This window comes from Microtus pennsylvanicus, chromosome 10, assembly GCF_037038515.1.
Source record: "Microtus pennsylvanicus isolate mMicPen1 chromosome 10, mMicPen1.hap1, whole genome shotgun sequence".
In the NCBI taxonomy this organism is placed as follows: domain Eukaryota; kingdom Metazoa; phylum Chordata; class Mammalia; order Rodentia; family Cricetidae; genus Microtus; species Microtus pennsylvanicus.
Genome location: NC_134588.1, coordinates 53176856 through 53200926, shown reverse-complemented (window position 1 = coordinate 53200926; position 24071 = coordinate 53176856). Strand labels below are relative to the sequence as shown.

Below are 24071 nucleotides of genomic sequence, written 5' to 3'. Positions count from 1 at the left end.
CTTTGGGATCTAGAATTAAGAGAATTTCGATGTTTGAAAGAATTATATAGGACTTTGATGTAGGATGCAGGCACCACTAGAAAAAAAAAAGAAGTTATATAGTTTTTTTATACAACAATGAAAATGGACTTTATCAGCCACATAGAACAGAATAGATTCTAATGCATTAATTTTTACTGCATATTTGTTATTAAAAACTTCTACAAACCAGGAAGTATTTTAGATACATTATATGTTTCATTATTTAAATCTCCTGGCAACCTTTACTTTACCAGGTAGAAATTATTTGCAATTTTTAAGTGAAGAAACTGTTCTGGGCAACTAAGTGTCTATTTGTTGAAATATTACAATTTCTAAATAGTTGTCATTCAAATACTGGCTTCTTTACTGATAGATAGTTCTGTGGTCTATATACTGTATTTATTTCTTAGAATTCTAATATTGAATCATCATAACCTTTAGAGAAAAATGAACAACTATCTTTTTTATTTTGTTTTGTAACAGGCTCTCACTCTGTAGCCTGCCTAGCCTGGAACTTGTTGTGTAGACCAAGCCATCCTCAGAGTTCCACCTACCTCTGCCTCCTGAGTGTGCTGCCATGCCCATGTTAACAGCTGTCTTTTGAAGATGACATAATCTTAGCAAGAAATAGATGATTTGTTTAATTTTATTGTTTTATTCAGCATAATCATCTCACACCTTCAGGTTTCATTGTCAAACTTTACTACCTTTTTGTTTATGATATTTTACACATTTTTTTGCTTTTATAAAGAAGAACTTTTCACTTTTCAATATGATAAAGTAAATTACACCTAACAGTAGCTAAAATTAATAATATTAAATATATTCACAAAATAGGTTGTGACATCAACAGTATAGTAAAACAGAGGCAACCCAGTTATTTTTGTAACATTGGATCAGAACCATACACGTTTGTTTGTCTACTACCCATGGAACCATTGGTCCCAGAAGAGTTGAATGGTTATAACATCAGTGATATGGCTTACAAAGCCTGCAAGGTATTCTGTCTTCACCTTCACAGGAAAAGTCTACTAGACTCTATTCTAGAACCTGGTTTTTACTTCATTTCTAAGTTGGAAATACTATTTTAGAATACCAGACACACAAGACGTTTTAAAAGTTTTGTTTTTGTTTTTTTTTTTTTTTTACAATATAAGGTTTTTATCTAACATATTGTTCTCCAAACACTGCAGGTACCAACCAAAAAGCTGAAGAAATATGAAAAAGAGTATCAGGCAATGCGGGAGAATCAGCTACAACAGGAAGACCCAATGGATAGATACAAGGTATGGAGACACTTTGGAGGCACTTGGCACTTCCCAGGGCAAAAAGACCTTATTTTCCCTAATTCAGCAGCTGTGGTGAGTTCAGTTCCCTCTGCTCCACTCTGAACTCTTCAGACAGTGGCATGCAGACTATGCCCATGTCTTCATTTTCCACTGACTTTTGAGTATTCCACCATAATATTTTTTTTTCTCTCAGTTTGTATATTTTTAGGTAACTCCAGCTATTACATGTATACTGTGAATCTTCATGAGAAGCTGAAAGGGAAAAAGAAAGTGGCCTTCTTCTTTCAAAAATGAGAAAAATAAAACAGAAAATGCCAAAAAGTACTGTCTTAGCTGTGCATGATCACTTCCACAGAGACTCTTAGATGTGACCGTTCCAAGACTGACGGAAGGATATTGCAAACTTGTCCTTGTCTGTAGCAGATGTTAAAAATAAAAAACTCAGAAGGAAAAATAAAAACCACAAAGATGTATCAATCACAGCAATGTATTTGTTGCAATGTTTCATTTCCACAAACAAATCATAGGTGGCAATGACATTTGCATACAGTTTTAGAATCAAAATTATCTCATTTGTATCTTCATTGGTTTGGGTATTTTAAAAAATTGTTTCATCACAAAGATAGATCTTTTCAGTGATAATTAGCAGCATTGGTCACAGCATGCAATGTTGGAAAACAGTGATTTGCAATTTAATTTTTACCTTCTGAAATGTTACTGTCTTCCTTTAGCTGGTTTAATTTTTTAGACTCAAACAGATAGGTCTGAGTCCCTCCTTGCTATGTCAATATCCAACTGATGCCTAAATGCCCTTCCAAGGAAAGCATTATGGTGCCTTTCTTAATGGAACCATCCACACTGGGTTGACTTTTACTTCCATAACCAGTGTGGAAAGGTATATGTTGGCAGCAGTCACACTATGTATCTTGACTTTATTGTTGAATAGAACAACAAGAAACGCTCACAGAGGAGCATGGCTCTGTGGGTTTCATAGTCAAACAGACTGCGGTTAAAATCCTGGCTCTCTGGAAAAGGCAATAGGATTCAAAACTATAGATGAGGACTTTGGTTCCTATGTTACTGGTCAGCATTTTGAGTCAGTCATTGAACCTCTCCTTGTGTCTGTAAAATACTTGGGCAAATATAATTTTGTGGTGAATTACTTTGAGATCGAAGGCTGCTGTGTGTTAAGTACTCAGAACATAATTGGTGTTTAATAAATTGTTATTGGTTTTTAAACTCCATTACCACAAGCATGACTAGAATAATATAACTTTGCTTGGACCTGCCTCTTCAGTCATTCACTGACCATCTTCATATTTTGTATAACTATTACTACCCTATAGTCTTATCATCAGTCAGTATATTATTTTCATTCCTCTAGAACTGGCTTGAGAAATGAAAATAATTCCACATATGGTTATGATAGATAACTATTACCAGATTATATGCTTATAGAGAAGGTTTGATGACTATCCACTATTATCTTCTCAGTAAATTTCAGTTTTAATGCCAGACCTATGATACAAAAAGGCATAAATGGACTCATGATGAACTGTTAAAGATCACATCATTCTAATTTTTAGAATACTACCACCATTATGAATAAAGTACTTTCAGATAAAAGAAAAGAAAATGATAGCCCAAACTTTCATAATTACACAGGCAAAAACTGAGCACAGTTGCATGCACCTATGTAGCTCTCTGTGACGGGATAGAGGATCATTTAGGTCCAGGAGATTGAAATTAGCAACATAATGAGATCCCATATAAAAACACAAAACCACAGCAGATGCCTCACAGAGTCCAAAGAGACTGTAAAACAACTGAACTGTAACTATCTTACATCCTTTTTGTGTCAAAGCTGGCATGTATAAATATATCACTTATAAACTGTAAGATTACTTGTACAGTTTTTATTGATATCAAATCAAACTTTTAAAAATAGGTATTTTAGGTTCAAATATTGTGGGGTTTGATTTTTGTTTGTTTGGTTGGTTTTATTTTGACAGAGTCTTGTCCTGTATTCCAAGCTGATCTTCATTTGGGCCTGTGCCACCTCTCCCATCCCACTGTAGCAATTAATTGTACATGTCAGACACCCTCTATCACTATTTCTTTTTTATGATTATAATGGCTTTCTAGTATGTTATGTAATAAATGTTTCTATACCTTTTTAAAAAAATGTATAGCTATCAATCCCAATGATCTACTTGACAAAACTATAATCAAGTTATAATTACATTTCAAGCTAGTAATTGCCAGTGTAGCTCTAGCTATCAACAGATTTGATCCTTCAGGTACAGAAAAATCTGGTTTAAGACGTAAATTAAGATTAACTGGAGAGATGGACTCTTCAGGTAAAGACACCTGTTTCCAAAGCTGATGGCCTAAATTCAAATTCCTGACCCACGAGTGGAGGAGAAAACTGACTCCCAAAAGTTTTCCACTGACCATTACGCTCATACTGTAGCATATGTGTGCCTATATAACACACAAATAAGTAACCGCTGGTTGTGCTGGTACATGCCTTTGATCTCAGTGCTTCCATGACAGAGGCAAGTGGATCTCTGAAGTAAAAACCGGTCTTGCCTACAGAGCAAGTTTTAGGACAGCCAGGGATACACAGAGAAACCCTGGCTCCAAAAACCAAAAAAAAAAAAAAGAAAAAAAATAAGAAAGAACAGAAAAATGAGAGCCGGGCGGTGGTGGCGCACGCCTTTAATCCCAGCACTCGGGAGGCAGAGGCAGGCGGATCTCTGTGAGTTCGAGACCAGCCTGGTCTACAAGAGCTAGTTCCAGGACAGGCTCCAAAGCCACAGAGAAACCCTGTCTCGAAAAACAAAAAAAAAAGAACAGAAAATGAAAAGTAAAGAAAAAATAAGTAAATGCATATAAGGAAGTAAATTATAATTATCTTAATATAACAAAGTACGTTCAAAAATACATTTGGCATCTTCTGGTCTCTTTGGGGAACAGGCACTTTTCGTTTATTAGGGAAACTCTTGAAGACAATGAATACTCACACCTGTTCAGGAGTGATTCCTCCTTTACCATTGGAAACCATACTACATAAATTGCCATGTCAACCTCCAGCTTGCCATATGGCAAGAGAGTTGCTAAGACTGTGGATATTTCAAAACAAAAACAAAACCCTGAAATGTCATACCATAACTGTTCCAGTTTAGTGCTGTTATTTCTCTCATACTTGATGAGATTTAAAAAGGGCTTTTGCATAAAAGTGAGAGCTGACATTAATGATCCAGGAATGCATAGGTTACTCTCAATGGCCACATGTTTTGCTGTACCAATCTAAGCATGTGGCCTAGGGGTACACTTCAGGGTAAAGCACTTAGCTAGCATGTGTGAGATCGTAGGTTCCATGCACATTAGCATTTCCCTTCATGCCCTCCCATCTAAGCACGTTCTTTGTGCCTATTACAAAATCAGTTTATATTACTGGACTATGCAACACTTCAGTCTCTACCATGAATAAAGAGAAGGAATGGTGTTAGTAGTTTTAAAATTCTAAGCACCATGAAATGTTCAGCAATTAAGTAGTGGTGATGACTGTACAGTTTCATGTAACTGAATTGTATACCAAAGCATGGTTTTGTTAGACGTGGTGGTGAACAAGCTGCAATACCAGCACATAAAAGGCTGAAGCAGAGGGTCAAGAGTTTGAAGTAAGCTTGGGCTACATAGTGAGACCATGGCTCAATAATCAGTCTTCAAAGAGCACATGATTTTATGGTATACAAATTAAATCTATACCCTAACCCAAGACAAATGTTCCAGAATATTTACTTTTAGACCACCCTCTTTCTTTTCTGTTTTTCTTTATTTTTGGTGTGTGTATGTGTACACATGCATATGCAGGAACATGCACACGTATGTGCAAATGGGCATGGAGGCTAAATGTCAGTGTCTGATATCTTCCTCAGTTACCCTATACCTCATTTTTTGAGATGGATTTCTCAGCCTGAAGCTCTCTAATTTGGCTACTCAATGAGCTCATACACAGCTACACTGTTTTGTTTATTGTTTGTTTGCTTGCTTGCTTGATTTTAATGTAGGTGCTGAACACCTAAACTCAGGTCTTAATGCTTCCATGTCAAGCACTTTACCAACTGAGCCATTTCCCCAGCTACTGTGTTTTCTGTGAGGCAGTGTCTCCCATGTCCTAGGCTGGGCTTGAACTCAGTGTGTAGCTGAAGATTACGATGTCAAACTTCCCAGCCCCTTGCGTCTACTTCCTGAGTGTTGAGATTACAGGTATAAGCCGCCATGCCCTTTTTATGTGATGCTGAGAACTGAACTTAGAACCCAGGAGTTCTTGCACACTAGGCAAGCATTCTACCAGTTACATCCCCAGTATACCACCATTTCTTCTGTGAGACACAAGTCACTTGTGTCAAAATATAGTACTTATTTAGAAGTCATACTTCTGCAAAGGAGATCTTTTGTCAAATTTTGTGCTAATTTGTAGAACAATAGAAATGGTGCATTTTTTTAGTATTGCTCATTAATTTCTAGGTAGAGTATATGGTGTTTCTATCCATATATACACACACATAGAGTAATAAGCACAAACATAAATACTGTCTAATCTGGCATCAAATTTGTATTGAAACCCAGGGAACCCTCAAACAACTCCTTATAGCCTTATCTATTCTGGCCTTTTAAGTTATAAATTTGATTGAATTCAAACGTGAGCTATAGATGTGGCTAGTGATGTCCCCAGAAAATATATTTTTATGTATAGATATGTCTGTTTTAGAACATTTTAAAAATTAATAAACAAACCCACCAAAGCAGATAAGAGTGTTAGAAATCAAAATTCTTTTTCCTACACATAGGACATGGTTGATTTCATTGTGGGGAAAGAATTTCAGTAATACAGTCAATTGGTGAAGAAGCTTCTAGAGAATTGCAGCTGTCATCTAATTTAAAGAAAGATACACTCCCTTTTTCATTTAATTAAGACCTGCTGATAGTAATGTGGGTCAGGTCTTTAAAAACACAAGTAATTAATTAAATTCAGTGAACTTCCCAAATTGTAGTAAAAACTGCCTGTTCTGTAGGGGAAGGTCCTGGGAAGAATGTGTACTGTTTAAACTGTTGGGCCTAAGACATGCATAGTATCATAAATATATAACTTAGAGTTTAAATATATAGTCATGTTCAGTATAGTTAAATGTAGAATGTTTAACTGCCTTCATGAACTTAGTTAGGTATAGTAAAATTTTTAAAGTCAAAATGTAATTCAAGCAGCATAGATAATGGTGAAGGGCTTACCTAACATGTGGATGCGCCTGGATTTGATCCCCAGCACAACCAAACCATCACAAAGCTGAATAAAATATAATCCAAATAGAGATTATTCTTCTCCTTTTTTTTAACTTTTTGATGACTCTATTGCTTGTTATTTCCTATTACTCAGTGGTTTCTTACATATTAATCTTTGCAGTAACATCCATCGTTACTCTCAAAAACAGCACAGATTTTTAGCTATTTTTTTATATTCTTTTTTATTTATTCTTTATGTCTTTCCCATCATGCATTATAGATTGTGGGTTTGGGGGGGATTTTTTTGTTTGTTTTGCGAGACAGGGTTTATTTTTTCTTTAATTTGCATTTATTTATATTTTATGTATGAGTGCTTTGCATATATGCCTGCATGCTAGAAGAGGGCATCAGATGCTATTATAGATGGTTTTGAGCCACCACCTGGTTGCTGGGAATTGAACTCAGGACCTTTGAAAGAGCAACTAGTGCTCGTAACTACTGAGCCAACTCTCTAGCCCCAGGAATGATTCTTCTAATGAGTGCTGTAAATCATACTAAGTTTTTCTTTCATACCTGCAAAAGAAAATGTGGTGGTTTTATTTTATTTTTATTTCTTTATTTTACATTTATATATGTTGGGCCTTTCCTTACTTAACAAATGCCAAGAGAAGTAAATTTATCCTCAAAAACTATTGTTCTGTCAATGAAAGTAAGTATATGTGTTACTGCTTTCATGTCATAGAAGCTGTTGTAGGCTTTCAGGAATACCTATCCTATAAAGTAAGGTGATTTGAATGAGCAGTAATGGACATGAGGATGGCTTCTGTTTATCATTGTGTTAAACTTGAGAGGGTTCCACATTGTTCTGAGTCTGGATAACAATGTTACATGTTGTTGTAGCTCTAAGGAGGAACAGATAGCTTCTGATGGTGCTGCCCATGACTCAGTCACTCTTTACGCATGGAGCTCTAAAAATGCTAAGCTTAAGAGAATTTTGTAGTGAGTCTATCATTGATCGCTAGTGTCCTCCAGTGTTTCTCTTGTATTTTCAGAAACCTTTTATTCCTATTATTGTTGAGAAAACTATATGTCAGTAGTATGTTTCTATATCATGTGTAACTGTTTACTTTTTCTTTGTTATGTTTAAAGAGAGGGTCTCAAACTAACACAGACTGGCCTGGGAGCTCACTATGTAGCCCAATTTGTCTATGTGCTAGCATAGAAAGCTATAGTGGCTGTAGGCCAAATCTGGATGACTGGTGTGTTGTTTGGTTCTGCACAGTGACCATCATTTGATGGGAATGTGGTCTGAGGTACCGAGATGTTTACTCTCCTTTGCTAACATATCACCCAAGTTTGCAGGGGTTCTTGTTTGTTTGGTTTAATACATAAAGAAATACAGTGTGTTTTACCACCTGTAGTTATTTCTGACAAAAATTTGTTTTTAGTTTGACAATTTAAATGTTTAAATTTCCACAAGAACGATGAAATTGAATGTGATAAGAAAAGTAAGAAAGCATTAGGTAGTTTCCAAAGCTCAGAGGTTTCTCTCAAATTTTCACTTATAGTTGAAATAGATATCTAAGCACTTCATCTGTAGCCATTTATCTTTGTATATCAAAACAACTGTCTTTTGAAAATCTAAGTGTGGTGATCAACTCTTTTAAAAGAAATATCCAAGAGCTAGAGAGATGGCTCAGTGGTTAAGAGCATTGGTTGCCCTTCCAGAGGACCTGGGTTCAATTCCCAACACCTACATGCCAGCTCACAACTGCCTATAACTTCAGTTCTGGACGCTCTGACACCTTCACACAGACATACATGCAGGCAAAACACCAATGCACATAAAAAATAAAAATTAAAAAAAAAGCATTTTTAAAAAGTTTCCAAAAGAAAACTTTTAAGAGTTACTGGCTTATCTGCTAATAAAATTGTGCTGGGTCTATGAGAGAAACATTTTCTCCTGACCCTTAAGTATTTTTAAGCATGTTCCAAGAATTCATCATAGCAACAGACAACACGCCCAAAATATTGTGTGGTTTACATAGCCACTGCCTTCTGCATCATTTTTTCCCTGAAAGCTGACTTCATTTTCTTTTCCTTGCCAGTTAGCATTTCTCTGGTTTCTCCTTGCCATCCCTTAGATGGCTTCACAAAAACTTCAGCCCCAGAAATAAACAGGAATCAGGCACAATTTTCATTTGTTCTCCCCTGCTTAGCAATTTCAAAGAGGAACTATTCTGCAAAGCTTCTGATATTGTCCTGTGAGGAAGTTCCTCCCACCCAGCATTAACCCCAAATCAACAAGTCATCTGTAGTTGCTAATACTTCCACACACGGCATTTTCATTTTTATAAGTCATGCAAACTGCAAATAGCCGTGTGGAGAGGGAGGAGTTTGCAAGCCCGAGTCTTCCTGAGTTGAGACTTGCCCAGTGGCTGCCTCAAGCGTACTTTTCCATTGAATGTTTGCAGTCACAGAGAGCACTTCACTGTGTGACATTCTGAACACACAGTGAGAATATTAGCACGTCTGTTTCTGTTACCGCCGTTTCCTACATGTATTAGTAGGTGTGCAATTTCACTGGATATTCCTCTTTTTTTTTTCAATTGTCTTTGTACCTATGGTTGAAAACGGTAGTTGGTCTATGACTTTTGAGGAGGTAAGTTGGTTTTTTTTTTTCAATCTGTGTTTGTCTGTATTAGTGTCTGTCTCTGAAAAAAAAAATGCAGTATCGTCCTCCTAAAAGTTACTGACCAAACTTTCCCAGCTGTATAAGTCCTGTGCCAGAAGGGAGGGAGGGATTCAGGAAAGTTGTGTGATTTTTGTTCTCATGGTATCAAATGTTTGAGAGGGAGCATGTTTCAGAAGTGTGATGCAAGTTTCATAAGCTGTGCCTCCTCTAATCTTTTCTGAAAGGCAAGAGGGGCCATCTCGCCAATTTGTTTCCAGGTTCTGAGATGTTGTCATATCTGCCTTTATTAACATCCACTGTGTGGATATCTGCACTGGCTGAGGTTACCCAGCTGACTTCATGGTCTCTCCCTTGGGCAGACCCTTAGTTTAAAATGAACCAAGACTGTCAAACCTACTTTGTCCCCAGTGTAACGTTAGGGAAGTTTTTTCCAAAGTGGTCAGTTCTGAATAGTTTTGGCTCCTTAGGAAAGGCTAGAAAGGACACCTAAGCATTATACTGTTTTAATCCTTGGCGTGTTTAGGCATGTTCATCCCAGGAAATCCCTGTCTCAGCAGCAGGATCTCACAGTTGCTCTCAGCCACACTCTGTGCCTCCAGCATGAGGACACCTCAGTACCCAGGATTGCCCTCTGGAGGATGATACTGCATTTTTGGCCCCATAGCTTGCTTTCCCTTGTCTATGAGTGCAGAGCAGGCATCTGACACTTCCCACTGTGCCGCTTGCTTTGCAGACACCAAAGTGAAGCTGCTTGCTAAAGCAAAAGCCAGTAGGCATGCCTTGTGGGCCAATCTGCTTTACAGGGACTCTCAGACACCTACTTACTTAGAGTGCCCTGTGTTCTTACCCCTTTGGTTGTGTGTCTGTGATGAAGGGTTCAGCTTTCATGAGTAATGAGGAGTTTCCAGTCAGAATCTGAGCTGTGCTCATCACAGCTGCTTCTGTAATATATAATTCATCAGACCTGCATTCTAATTGAGAGTGAAGTTGCTACCCGGTACTACTTCCAAATACTTCAGTAAGTAACTTTCCCATGGACACCATATGACTGACTACCCAGAGGTTAACACATTCTAAACACAATAGCAGCAACCTGAAAAACTGGTAGCATATCAATATGATGTAACTAATAGTTGAGAAAGCATTTTATATCTTTGCATTCTGGGAGCACAGTCTCAGTAGAAGCAGGACCTGTAAACTCAGGAACTTGTGGTGAAGTCTTATCTTGGCCTCTTGAAGGATTTATCAAGAAATGAGAAAAATCTCTTCCCCACCCAAGCAGTCTGCCTTGTGAAATATGTGATGTTGAAATCATGCTGGGTTGCTGTTGTTTCCTGGCAAGGAGACATTTATTGAAAAAGTTTTTAAAATGTGTATTTAAAAATCTGATTTTCTGCACATGAGTCGTTTCCACAAAGAAGTAATAGACTCAGCCTCCAGCCCTGGTAGAAATCAGGTGCCATCAGCAAAGGTTAAGCCTCAAAAGCCTTTTTTCTATTACCTGTGTACTTCAGTGGGAGAGTGGAGCTGTTGGAACATAGACTTTTAGCAAATACGAGTTGCCCTACCTGTCCAGGGAACACTGTCTTTTCAGGAACATATAAGGCAAAGAAGAACTTCTCAGGTATTCCATTGCATCTTGCTCACTAGAAAAGGTCCAGTGTGGTCTGTGTAGAAAGTGACTTTGTTTAGCAGTAAACTTAAATCTTTCCTCTTCTCCCTCTCTTCCTTCTCCTACTTCTTCTTTTCTTCATACGTTAGTGCTTTATCCCCTCTAGTAGAATTGAAATTTTGAATTGAAGGGGTTCAGCAAAAGTTTTTTAAACTCCTATTGTAACTGTATTATTTATATTTGTTGTAGAAAACCTGGAGACATTTCAAGAAGAGAAAGATAATGCCAAAACTAACCCACTGCCTATAGCTAATAATCTGTTTGTTCATATTGTTATAAAATATGGTTTTCTAACTATTTTTAGAAAATTTTCTCTAATGTGTATTAATATATGAAATCTTATCACAGATCATTTTAAAAGATTTTAATAATTTAGAATTTCTCTTTTGCTTCTCAGTAGTAGATCTGTTTGCAAGAGGCTCTTTATATCCCCCCAACAGTCTCTGTCCATTTTTCCCAAAAGAAAAGATGTCATCAAAGTACAGGTCTAACCTTCAGCTTCTCTGCTGACCTTGTTCTTACCATCTGTTTTATAAACCTGATTCAGAAATGGAGAGGGCAGTGGGTTGTTAGGAATTAGGTTCTCTGTATAACAAACACCAAGTTCTGCAACAGGTGAAATCAAGCTGCAGTTCCAGGAGGCCATGCCACACCACCTTCCAGAACATACATGTGTCTTCTGTTTTTTCAGTGCTTTGTCTGGTTTGTCACCCTTTAGAAAACACTGACAGAAGTGTACATCTAACCCCAGAAAGAGCTTGTTACACTGAAGCTCTTCCTGTCCACCCCCTGCAATCAACGGTAGCAAAGAAAACATTTTTGATAGAATGTGATAGAAGACACTAAGCTGCTATTCTGAAGTAGACACGTACTCAGGTCGCAGTAGCGAGTAGAGTTGCCTTGCTTCCTAGGAGCTAGTCACTTGTTTCATCCATCATAACTTAAACTTTTCCTGAGAGTTCAAAGTGGGAGAACAGTAACTCAGTATTGTATTTTACCCAGAATCTTTTAATCAGCAGTTTGAAGAAAACAAAATAAACATTTTTAAAAAATACGCTCTCAGTAACACAAAAACAGGTATGTACAGAAATAAATATATCTTAAAGAAAGAATAAAACAATCAGCTGGTAGAGAATCACAAACTCATGTCTTCCTTTTACTTTTTTGAACCCATATAACTTGATTTTTGGTTTTCTGTTTTTAAACAGTTTCCATTAATGTGGTCCCTCATCTTAGAGAAACAATTTGAAAAAACAAAAAGCATTATCCCTGTTGTCTTGTAGACTATTTCTCTAGAGGTCAGACTGTGCATGTTTTAAACACATGTTTATGTCTGTGTTCTAGGACTATGTGAAAACCTCCCATAATTGGGAGCACATCTGGAAATTATGCTCTTTGTGAAGCACCTTACCTAATGAAGTTCTGTCTGGAGGGTTTAGGGGATGGTTGTTAAACTTCACTGGTAGAGAATCGCATCCGCACTGCTGGCTAAACTCACTGTTGTTTCCCAGACAGCAGCCTGCCTTCCTGTGCCACTGCGCCTTCTCTTTTACACCTTTGAGAGTTCACTTTGTTGCTGTTGCTTGCCCCACCCCCACCCCCGGCCAGTTTCTCGTCCTTTGTACAGGCACTGATGTGTACTTCTGGCTATTGCTCTTTTTCTTCAGAGGGAGAACCGAAGATTACAGGAAGCCAGCATGAGGTTGGAACAAGAGAATGACGACCTTGCTCATGAACTAGTGACAAGCAAAATTGCTCTGCGGAATGACTTGGATCAGGTAAGTTTGTCCTTCACTGTATAGAGCTGTTACTACAACAGCTTTTTTGAGGGTGAAGACCAAGGTGCTCCCAAAGTATTCCCTCGGACTTTCTCTGTTCCTTTACTTTGGTTTGGTTTTTTTGTTTGTTTGGTTTTATTTTGTTTTGAGACAGGGTCTCACTATGCCTCACAGAGATCCTCCAGCTTCTGCCTCCCAAATGCTGAGGGAGTTAAAGGTGTGCACCACCTCCCCTGTGTTTGCTCTGTTCTTGATCTGAGTGAGCTGCTGGATCGCTGACTGGGTGGGTGGCAGGTGGGAAGGGACGCCTGTGCTAATTACAGAGTGGAAAATGTAAGTCTTAGAGAAAGGTTTGGATTACTTCCAAACAATTTCTGTGACATACTTTTTTAAGTCCTATAAACAACGCTTTCCTTCGTCAGTACTTTTCCTAAACCAAGAGCTGCCAGTGTAATTACCCAAAAATACTAGTCAGCAAGAGTATACTAATGCCATTTTGACACCTTTCTGTTATGGTAATAGTTCTCCCCTGTGACATGTAGAGTTGTGTGTGAAGTTAGGCCTGGTGTGGCAATACCTGTCTTTAATCCTAGTAATAAAGAGGTGGAAGCAGGAGGATAGGGAGTGAAGCTTCAAGGTTAGCCTGAGCTACACAAGAGCCTGTCTCATAAAACAGAGCAAGAAGGAGAAACAAAAGGCACTGTTCAAGAAGAGCTGGACGGTTGAGTTGACAGGCATCTTAGTGGCTAAAGCTAGACTGCCTCTGTGTGAATATTACTAACTGTATAACCTGGGCAGACTGTAGGTATAAAATGTATCTACCTCATGGGAATTATGTAAGAATTCAGAAAGCCCTTCAGTGTGTGCTGGATAGTTTTATGTCAGCTTGATGCAAGCCAGAGAGTGGTTTAGGAAGAGGGGACCTCAGTTACAAAAAAAAAAAAAAAAAAAGCTTGTTACTTTTTTTGGATGGGTGTGGCAGGGCCCAGTTCACTGTGGGTGGTACCACCCTTGGGCAGGTGGTCCTGAATTGTATAAAAAGGCAAGCTGAGCAAGCCAGTATGTAGTAGCACTTTTCTATGGCCTTTGCATCAGCTCCTACTTCTAGGTCCTGCCCTGACTTTCCTCAGTGATATACTGTTATCTGAAAGTGTAAGATGAAATAAACTTTTTCTTCCCTAAGTTGCTTTTGGTGACTGTGTTTTATCACAACAATAGAAACCTAAGACAAGTAGTGTATGTTCATTACCTGGTAGCTGTTGCCAGGAAACGCTTTGATTGCATGGCTCCCTTTGTTCCTCATATCACTGACAGTCTTTGGACTTCCTGTTTTCTTTTGCAAGCATTTTCAGAGATAAATGCTAAGGTGGAGCCAGTCATGTACCGTTTTAAATTTCGGTTTTCTGCCTACTAACGTGAAAATATTCATAGTAGACCAATGTAGAAAAATTGAGACTTTTGATTCTAAAATGGTGATTGGATATTTATAGGCTTTACATACAAATTCACTAATAATAGAGTATTCTTAAAATCAGAGGATGACAAAGTGGTCTCTGCCACAATTCTTTTTAATCCCTCACCTTAAACAGCTAATTTCTGGCTCATTTTTTTTTTAATTTTTTAAATGTTTTGTAAAATGTGTGTCTGGTACTTGAGGAGGCCAAAAGAGGGAGTTTGATCCCCTGGGACTGTAGTTAGGGACCTTTGTAAGCTGCATATGGGTACTGGGAACCAAACTTGGGTCCTCAGCAAAGACAGTATGTATTCTTAGTACAGAGCCATCTCTCCAGCCCTCAAAAGTTTTTAAATGGGAGATAAAACCTAAATATTAAGAAAAATAATAATAATAGGACAAGACTCCATACATATGCATGTGTACACACACACGCCCGCGCGCGTTGATCATACCTTTATTTCCTCCCTTCCTGCTTTGCTATTCTTATGGCTCTCTCTTTTAAAAAAGTGATATCCTAGAACCTTGGTTTTGTAGTTAATTTTCTAGAAGAAAGAATAAAAACTGCTATTTCATACATATCATCTAACTTCTGACTTTGCAGTTTCTGCCTCTGCAGGAGATCTTTTCCTGTCTTTCCTGTAATACAGCCTTCTGGCCTGCTGCTCTTCAAGGAAGGGCAAAAGACTGGCTTTACCGGCTCTTCCTGTTTGCCCAGGACCTTTGCTTTCACATATCAGAATCCAGTCTTTTAATCAAAATAGCAAACATTAGCAGACATGAAAGTGGGTTGTATGTGTAAAGACCATATGTAAAGTACATAAATGCTGACTAGGTACTTTTTTAAAATAAGTAATTCCTTGTGCTTGTCACTGTAGTGCTGGGTCAGATGTCCTGGACGCCCTGGGCAGCAGAGATACCTTAGCTTTTCTCTGGCACAAAGGACTCTTTTTTTTCCTGACAATTTACCCTTAGACTCCTTTCTAGTTAAGGATTTCTCATGGATCAGAAACAACCAAAGAAACACCTTCATTTCAGTGCTTTCAGGGCCTTTCTGCCCTACCCTACTTTCAAGGAACCAAAAATATGAGAAAATTAGTGCCTTCCCATGGATATATTTGAGTTCCTTTGACCATGGGCCAAAAGCTCAGGTCTTGAGAGGTACGTTCTTTTGTTTTGTTCTAAACTGAACAATTGGCTTGTTAATGATCTGTATAAGACCCTCATCCCGGTTTACTCAAGCCTTTGATTGGGTCACTGGTCAATTTGTAATTAAGCAGGCGTTGCAGTCACTATTTCTGTACTATATTTATGTCACAGAAGCCATGAGCTTCAAATATCAATAAGAATTATAACTAAAGACTTGATAATGTTCTATTCAGACTATCAAATTATGATGGTTTTATGATTTGGGTTTACAGTAGTAGTAACTCTGTTTAGTATTGTATTTAAGTATTGTAGACAATTCCTGCTTGAACAAGGTATAGAATTGTTAGCTATAAAGGAAACCAGAAACCTAATTTTACAGTTGAAATCAGGTCATTCGAGATCTGGTCCTATTTTGGTGAGCAGGAGAATGACTTCTACTTTACTATTCAACATAAAGGAGACTCCTGAAGTAAAGATTCCTAGAAGACTGTGGAACTGTACACACACAGGACTCACACACGCTATGTACATTGGACACTGTGTTAATAAATTATATGAAGCCACCTATCATGGTCTAACAATAAAAATTCAGTAGAAGAATGTACATAAAAAGATGTCTTCAGCATAAATATTTAGGTGTTTTTTTTTAAATTATTTCACATGGAAGGGCTTCTGTTACCTATAGTTTCCAAAATTAGAAAATGGCTGAATATGCTACAAGACTCAAAAAGCTTCCCCCAAAGTCTGCATAGCACTGGCTGTTGAAGTTCACAGGTATCGCTAAGAAGGCTAAGATATCACTCTTGAAGACACCAGATTTTTAAAGCATTATTTCAGAGTTTATACTGTGCATATTAGGATTGTTCTCTTTGCAAAATAAAATGTACTGGGTTATGGCAAAAAGGAGTTGTTGCCATCTCTTTTTATTGGCAAAACTCAGATATTCTCAGGTAGAGCTGTACCCAGTGGGAGGCATATTTGGTTAGTTTTTAGGGACTTTGACATAGTTGGTTTCTTCTGATAGAGCATGCTATGACCATCCATCAGGGCTTTGAGGAGGGTCTCCTTCTGGGTGAGTCACCTGAGACATCTGAATAGCAGTTCTAAAAATTTACTTTTGAGCTTCTATAATCTCTGAGAGTCTCACAATTCATGAATATTTGGCTTACAGTTTTTACAAGTTGCATTTTTGGAACTAACAGTAATGTTAATATGCCTACCTTCTCTTCTGATTTTTCTACTAAAGTTTAAAATAGTCTTATGTTTATTCATTGATTTATGGTGTATATGGGGATGTACATGTGCCCCTGCATGTATGTGGAGAGCAGAGGACTGCGGTGGGGGTGAATGCTCTCTTTTTGTCATGTGGGTTCCAAGAATAGAACTCAGGTTGTCAGGATTGGTGGCCAGTGCCTTTACCTACTGAACCAATCACTGATGCCCTCCACACCTAAAATTTAATGCATCAGAATAAATTGTAGAGTCTTTAAGCGAGGGAGGGGGCAGGGGAATAGTGGCGGTGGTGGTAAGAGGTGGTGGAGGAGGAGATGGTGGTGGTATGTGTATCTCATGGAGTCCTCTTTGCCTCTGGTTCACTGTGCAGTCAAGGATGACCTTTAACTTCTTATCCTCTTACTTTCACATGCTGAATGTTGGGATTACTGGCATGCACCCCCAAGTCCCATTCTGTGCTCATAGAGCTTGAACTCGGGGTCTTGTGCATGCTTGACAGCTGCACTGTCTACTTAGCCCCATCACCCACTCCACCCCTGCTGCCCTAAGTCTTTAAGATGCCTAAGGAACTTTTTCACCATAAATACCCAATTGCCCTGGATGCTCTGAAGACAGATCTGACCACTAGAATATAGGGCAGCAGAGGCTGGAAGGCAGTGAGAACTGAGAAGCTGGGTTGCAGTTCTCTGCCAGTATGCAGCAGGCTGTTCTGGCCTAGCCATCTAGACGTGTGGAAGAGATGGCAAAACACAAACAGAAGCCACCTTGCCAATGTACGTGGTTATGTGGATAATGTGTGGCTACTGTCAGCTAAGGACAGTTTCTTCAGACAGTTGCCTCTCTTCTGCTTCAGGGTGTTCTCTACTAAACTCATCCTGTGACCCTCTGCCACCTTCTGTGTAAGCAGTCTCCTTCCCATTGCCTTAGAAAGCCATGTGTTCATTCACTAACCACTTAAGAGTTTGCTCCTGCCCCCAGGGTGGCTGTAGTGCCAGGGATACAGTGAAAAGCAAAAGAGATATAATTTCTCCTGGTGTTTAAAGCATAGGAGCAAGACATGTAAGTCCCACACATTTGTTACAGTGCCATGGAGTGTAGTAGGAGGAATAAAACAGTAGAGGCGGTTAGGTGGGAGCAAGTGGGGAAGAGTTGGGTCTATTCACTGTGATGTGCATGTGTGACTAGAACCACAGTCAGGCTAGGACCTCAGAGTATAAAAACAGACAAGGCTAGCTATATTAAATATATACAGGGAATAGTAGTTAATTTTGGTTCTGTATCCAAGTTAACAAAAAAAAATACTCTCTAAGTTCCTCCTATGTATTCTAGAAGTGCAGTCTTGTCTGCCAGAATTTCTGGTACAAACTGCAGCTTTTCATAGCCTCTCACATAGGTTCTCTATCTTAATTTTGTCTTACTTTGCTCACAGACCTATATGAATGACTCTATGGGCCAGTATACCCCAGCTAGTCTTCAAATTTTTCTACCAAAATATGTGCATGGATCAGTCTGTCTGCTTGTCCTCTCTGAGTGTCTGCTCTGTGTCTTCCCCATGTGCTTCCAACTAGAAGCTTCTGTGTGAGGAGGCTCTTCCTCTTCATCAGCCCATCTCTTCAGAGTATGTGCTCTTGGGACATGTAAAAATATACAAGAAGGGTTTAGAAAGAACCCAGACTTCAATGTCATTCAAATTCAAGTCATACTTGTTATATTAGGTATTTAACCCACGATTGAGCTCTCCAAACCTTAGTGCTATTAGCTATACATTATTGTAAAGATTAGGAATAATCTGAGCCATGTGGCCACGTAAAATTGGCTGGAGAAAAAAACCTGCCCCAAGGTAAGCTAGAAGAGGGGAGAATGGCCTGAAGTAATGAACAGCATGCACATCCCCTTCTTTACGGCTGTCTGTTTTCTGATTTGTAGGCAGAGGACAAGGCAGATGTGCTGAATAAGGAGCTCCTCTTGACCAAGCAGAGGTTGGTGGAGACTGAGGAAGAGAAGAGGAAGCAGGAGGAGGAGACTGCCCAGGTAAAACGCACAGGCAGGGTTTTTCTGTGTGTGGATACACTTACAGGAAGTTGCTTAATATTGTAAAAATAAATAAATAAATGTAAAATTGATTTTTGTTTTTCCTCCTAAATAAAGGGAAATGATAAACAGTGATCCTCCCTTTGAACATCTTTTAGGAGTTTGCCTTCACTGAGATGTCTAGCAGAAATGTTGAGTTTTGCTGGGCAGTGGTGGTGCACGCCTTTAATCCCAGCACTTGGGAGGCAGAGGCAGGGGGATCTCTGTGAGTTCGAGACCAACCTGGTCTACAAGAGCTTGTTCCAGGACAGGCTCCAAAGCCACAGAGAAACCCTGTCTCGAAAAACAAAAAAAAAAAAAAAAAAAAGAAATGTTGAGTTTTTTTTAGATTTAGTGACTTTGAGTTATGATCCAAGAGCTTTGATGAATCTGGAGATTTTCTGTCATATTTCTAAGATCATGTCACTACTGAAGAGTTGTGAACGCTGCTGAACTGGGAGCCTGTAGTGGTTTCTGCCTGGCTCTGACAGGGGCCTTGGTCTCCATCAGTAGCTTCAGTTTCCTGAGTCACAGTGCAATGCTGGAGATGACATTGTAGAATTACTCACAGCCAACATCTCCTGCCCAGGACATGATTAACTTCCAGAGGGAGAAGTTTTCTGAAATCATGAGTTTCTTCCTGAGGAAAATTCAGTAATACTAAATATAAACTGAATTTATTCTCAAGATTTTCAAAGGCCTTCATCCAAGCCGCCAGAGAAAAGTGTCAGTGAAGACACATATGGAGAGAGATGTCATCAGCACCTTCCAAGCTCTATAAAAAAGTTCTGTGCTTTTTTCCATTGAAATATGTTAAAAAGATGAATTCATGTCAGCAACACAAATTATGAATCGGAAGAATTCATCTTTTTGGGTTTTTTAAGATTTGTTTTATCTTCATTTATGTGTGTGTGTGTGTGTGTATATATATATATATATATATATGTATGTATGTATGTATCTTCATTATGTGTGTGTAACTCTGTATGTCATATATGTGTGGGTGCCCATAGAGGTCAAAAGAGGGTGTTGGATTCCCCAGAACCAGAGTTACAGATAGGTGTGAGCCTCTTGACAAGAGTGCTAGGAACTGAATTCCGTTCTCTACATGAGCTCAATGTCTTCTTTTCCGCTGAACCATCTCTCCAGCCCTAGTAATTCATCTTTTTTATTCTGTGTGTGTATTGAAGACTAACCAGAGCTATTTTTTGTTTGCATTCCTGTTTGTATTTCTGCAACTTGGCAGAATCCTGGTACCTGAGCATTTTCATTACTTAACCTTCCTCTATCCTAGAATTCTATAGCTGCCGGTAAAAATAATAATAATAATAACTGTGGCTGCTGGTACAATATTTATAAGTTAGCATGACACTGACTAAAACAAATGCCCCAGTGTTGTGTCGCTTTTTTCCTTCTATCTGGTTTCCTGAACCTTCTTCCTTCTTAAGAGCTCTTATCTTCCATCCCTTCCTGACTCCAAACCTCTTACCCCTGCAATGTCAGTGGCAGTGGGGACAATAGACAGGAAGAACAAAATATAGCATAGCATCAAGAATAACATACTTAGAAAATGGTTGATCTGGCAGTTTGTTGTAGACTCACAATAAAGACAGCTTCTGAATTGATACTTAACTTAGCAATACATTTATCAAGTACCTGAAAAGCAGAAGCAGTTTTATCATAGGACCACTTGTATGTCTTCCACTTTATAGAAAAGAAAGCCTTCTCCATCTCTATAATTGGTAGGTTTTGAATTATGGAAATTAGGAAGATTTATATGTAAATGTTTAGGGAAAGTGATTAACATTTTAACTGAAAGACTAGAGATATGGCTCAGTAGCTAAGAGCACTTGCTGTGCATGCAGAGAACCAGAGTTCTCAGCATCCAAGTTGAGCAGCCCACAACCAGCTGTTACTCCAGGCCTAGGGAACCCAGCATCCTCTTCTGACATTCACTGGAACCAGCACACATATGCATACCCACATACACAAAATTAAAATCTTTAAAAAGAAAACCAAATTTCTTTGTCCTAATGTTTCTCTCTCTCTCTCTCTCTCTCTCTCTCTCTCTCTCTCTCTCTCTCTCTCTCTCTCTCTCTCTCTCAGCTAAAAGAAGTCTTCAGGAAGCAGCTAGAAAAGGCAGAATATGAGATAAAGAAGACTACAGCTATCATTGCTGAGTATAAACAGGTAATATGCCATGTGGGTTTTCAGTTATTTTTTTATAAAAGCAATTGCTTTTACTTAGGGTTTTTGTTTGTTTGTTGTTTCCAGAGACAATTTCTAGATTTACTGAGAACAGTGTCTTACTTACTCCCTACGCTGCAGTAGGCAATGATTGGATTTGCTTGTTGGTAACTTGAGAAACTTAGTACGCCAATACTACCTGTTGGGTTTTTGTTGTTACTGCTGTTTTTCGTGTTGGATAGCTCCTATGGGATAGGAAACAGTCCCATCAGGACTCTTTCTAGTAGGTCACACTGGTAACATTTGCCTTATTGCAAAGCTTAGTAACTATATTAAATGGCAGTATCTAGGGGAATATGTTATCATCTGCTCTCATGGTTCAAAATGGTGCTTACAGTTTCAGAGGTTTAGTTTTTTTATGGCAGGGAGCGTGGTAGCACGCAGGCAGACGTGGTGCTGGAGAAGGAACAGAGAGTTCTACATCTGGAACACTGGCCAACAGGAAGAGAATGTCACACTGGGCTTAGCTTGAGCATCTGAGATCTCAAAGCTCACCCACACTGACACACTTCCTCCAAAAGGCCTCAGTAGTAGCCCAATAAGTCCACACCTCTTTATAGTGTCACTCCTTGGTGCCAGGCATTCAAATTCGAGTCTGTGGAAGCCATTCCTATTCAAACCACCACAGTGAGTAAGAGTTAAAACAGAGGAGACACAAGGGTTTGTTTGGTTAATATTTGTTTTGCTAGAAAGGACAAAGGTAATTTTGAGATTTTTGTGGGACAATTAGATGCAAATCAGCACAGACAGCATTAAGACTGTGAACCCTGGAACCTGTCATCACATGCAAATGAATTTTAGTTGCCACGTCATACTTCTATATTCTAGATGCTACTAAATTTCAGATGCATAGCCATACGAGGCTTTTAACATGCGTTAAAACATGTATTTAGAGCCTCGTGCTTGCTTAGCAGTCCCTCTTACTCACTGACCATCTTTCCAGTCCTTTATTTTTTTAAAAAAATATTAACTAAAAGTTTTTTTGAGGGGCTAGAGAGATGACTCAGCAGTTAAGAACACTTGTTGCTCTTACAGAAGGCCTGGGTTCGTTTCCAGCACCCACATGATGACTCACTACCATCTATAGCTCCCTTCTAGGGGATCCAGTGCTTTCTTGTGACTTCTGTGGACACTGAGCACACATGGGGTACACACACATACACTCAGACAAAACACTTTATATACAGAAAATAAATAAATCTAGATAGGTCATGATGGAGGAGGGTCATCTTTCTATCTGTTGTTTCATTGGTTAAATAAAGAAACTGCCTTGGCCCTTTAATAGGACATAAAATTAGGTAGGCGGAGTAAACAGAACAGAACGCTGGGAGGAAGAAGCTGAGTCGAGGAGTCGCCATGATTCTCCCACTCCAGACAGACGCAGGTTAAGATCTTCCCTGGTAAGCCACTTCGTGGGCTACACAGATTATTAGAAATGGGTTAGATTAATATGTAAGAGCTAGCCAATAAGAGGCTGGAACTAATGGGCCAGGCAGTGTTTAAAAGAATACAGTTTCCGTGTAATTATTTCGGGGCATAAGCTAGCCATGCGGGCAGCCGGGTACCAGGGACGCAGCTCGCAGCTCCCTATTACAAGGTCATATATGTTAATAGTCCAGTGTTCTCTTTAAAATATGATTTTCCTTGCTTTTCATTCATCTTTCTATTTTGTTTCATTATTTTTAAGATTTATATCCATTCATTTTTGTAAAAGAAAAGATTATTTTAGTCAATAGATTTGAACATCCTACCTTTTAAATATTTTCACCCTGGAAAGCATTTTTTCTTCTTGATCCCAGTACTTACTAACACCTTATTTCAGAACCAATCATTACATAGATTTTTATTAAATGTGTTCTTTCTGCTGGTCAGGTACTAAGTAGTTATAGACCTACACATCCATTGTTTTTGTTTGATTATGGTAGCGTAGCACTGTTTAGTCATGATGGAACTAAGTGATACTTAAGGAAAGCTATGATTGAAAAGAGATATTCTGGGGCTGGAGAGATGGCTCAGAGGTTAAGAGCACTGATTGCTCTTCCAAAGGTTCCAAGTTCAATTTCCAGCAGCCATATGGTGGCTCACAACCATTTGTAATGAGATTTGGTGCCTTCTTCTGGCCTGCAGGCATACATGCAGACAGAACATTATATACATAATAAATATATCTTTAAAAAGAAAAGAGAGAGAGAGAATTCTGAAACCTTTGGGAATTGTTGCTGGTTCAGAATTCTTTTCATTGAATTCCCAGTATAACATTTTATGCAGAGTAGATTCTCAATAGAGATTCTATAGGTGATTCCACAGGGAGTCTATGAATTCATTATTGCTAGCCATAGAAAACTAGCGACAGCAATAACCCCATCTACCCTATAATATATCTCTCCTGATTATGCTTCATGTTATACTGAGATCCAGAGTCCCCCAAAAATCAACAAGGAGACTGAGTCCCATGTAAAAAAGCAAAGAGCCCTTATTCTTACACAAGTTTGCAAACTCGAACTCTGTTGTATCCAATATATTGGAATGATTAGAGAGCCCCAAGCTCACTTGGGATTGGGTTTTTATAGTAGCAAAAGTGGAATGTCCTGGTAAAAAGCAATGGGTGTGTGCTGGCAGGTGATCCTATCTACAATGGTCGGAATGTTCAGAATAATTTCCTTTGCATGGTCTGGATGGTACCAGCTTATGGCTTTTGTTTGAAATGTCAGGTACTTCCCCTTAGATGCTGGATCTCCAGGATGATGTCAGCTTATGGCTTTTCCTAGAACCTGGTGCTGCCTGCTATGGCAGCTGTACGTCCTGGGCCTCGTGTGGCCAGGTTGCCCTGGGCCCCACACTTCACATGTGGAGCTCACAGTCCTTCTGCTCACTTCACAATGACTAGGTTTGCAGTGCTGCTTATTGGCATGTTATCTTGCTTTGTGAGTTGATAAACAGTTATGTCACCAGTCATTCTGTCTTCTAGTAAAGAAACTCTCTTCTCTGCCTTTAGATATGTTCTCAGTTAAGTACCAGGCTGGAAAAACAGCAAGCAGCCAGCAAGGAGGAGCTAGAAGCAGTAAAGGTAAGATGTGGGCTACTTCTGTGATATAATTCCTTCCAAATCCATCCTCAGAGACCCCTCTCCACTTCTTGTTTAATACACTTATACACTATGGAGAGTCTCCATCCT

At 38.9% G+C, this 24071-nt stretch overlaps 1 protein-coding gene across 8 annotated transcripts in view; it reads left to right on the top strand.

Annotated features, from left to right (window-relative positions):
• Positions 1-24071, top strand: part of Rabgap1l (RAB GTPase activating protein 1 like) — a 599727-nt gene that overhangs the window by 563977 nt on the left and 11679 nt on the right. For 4 of the 8 annotated variants that reach the window (XM_075988370.1, XM_075988369.1, XM_075988374.1 and 1 more), the window contains 5 exons: positions 1215-1307; positions 12634-12744; positions 18506-18610; positions 20756-20839; positions 23892-23963. In XM_075988370.1, the coding sequence (XP_075844485.1) occupies positions 1215-1307; positions 12634-12744; positions 18506-18610; positions 20756-20839; positions 23892-23963 (465 nt within the window). Of the gene's footprint in view, positions 1-1214; positions 1308-1503; positions 1795-9124; positions 9262-12633; positions 12745-18505; positions 18611-20755; positions 20840-23891; positions 23964-24071 lie in introns of those variants that run through there. The other 4 variants (XM_075988372.1, XM_075988377.1, XM_075988376.1 and 1 more) reach the window with 3 other exon arrangements.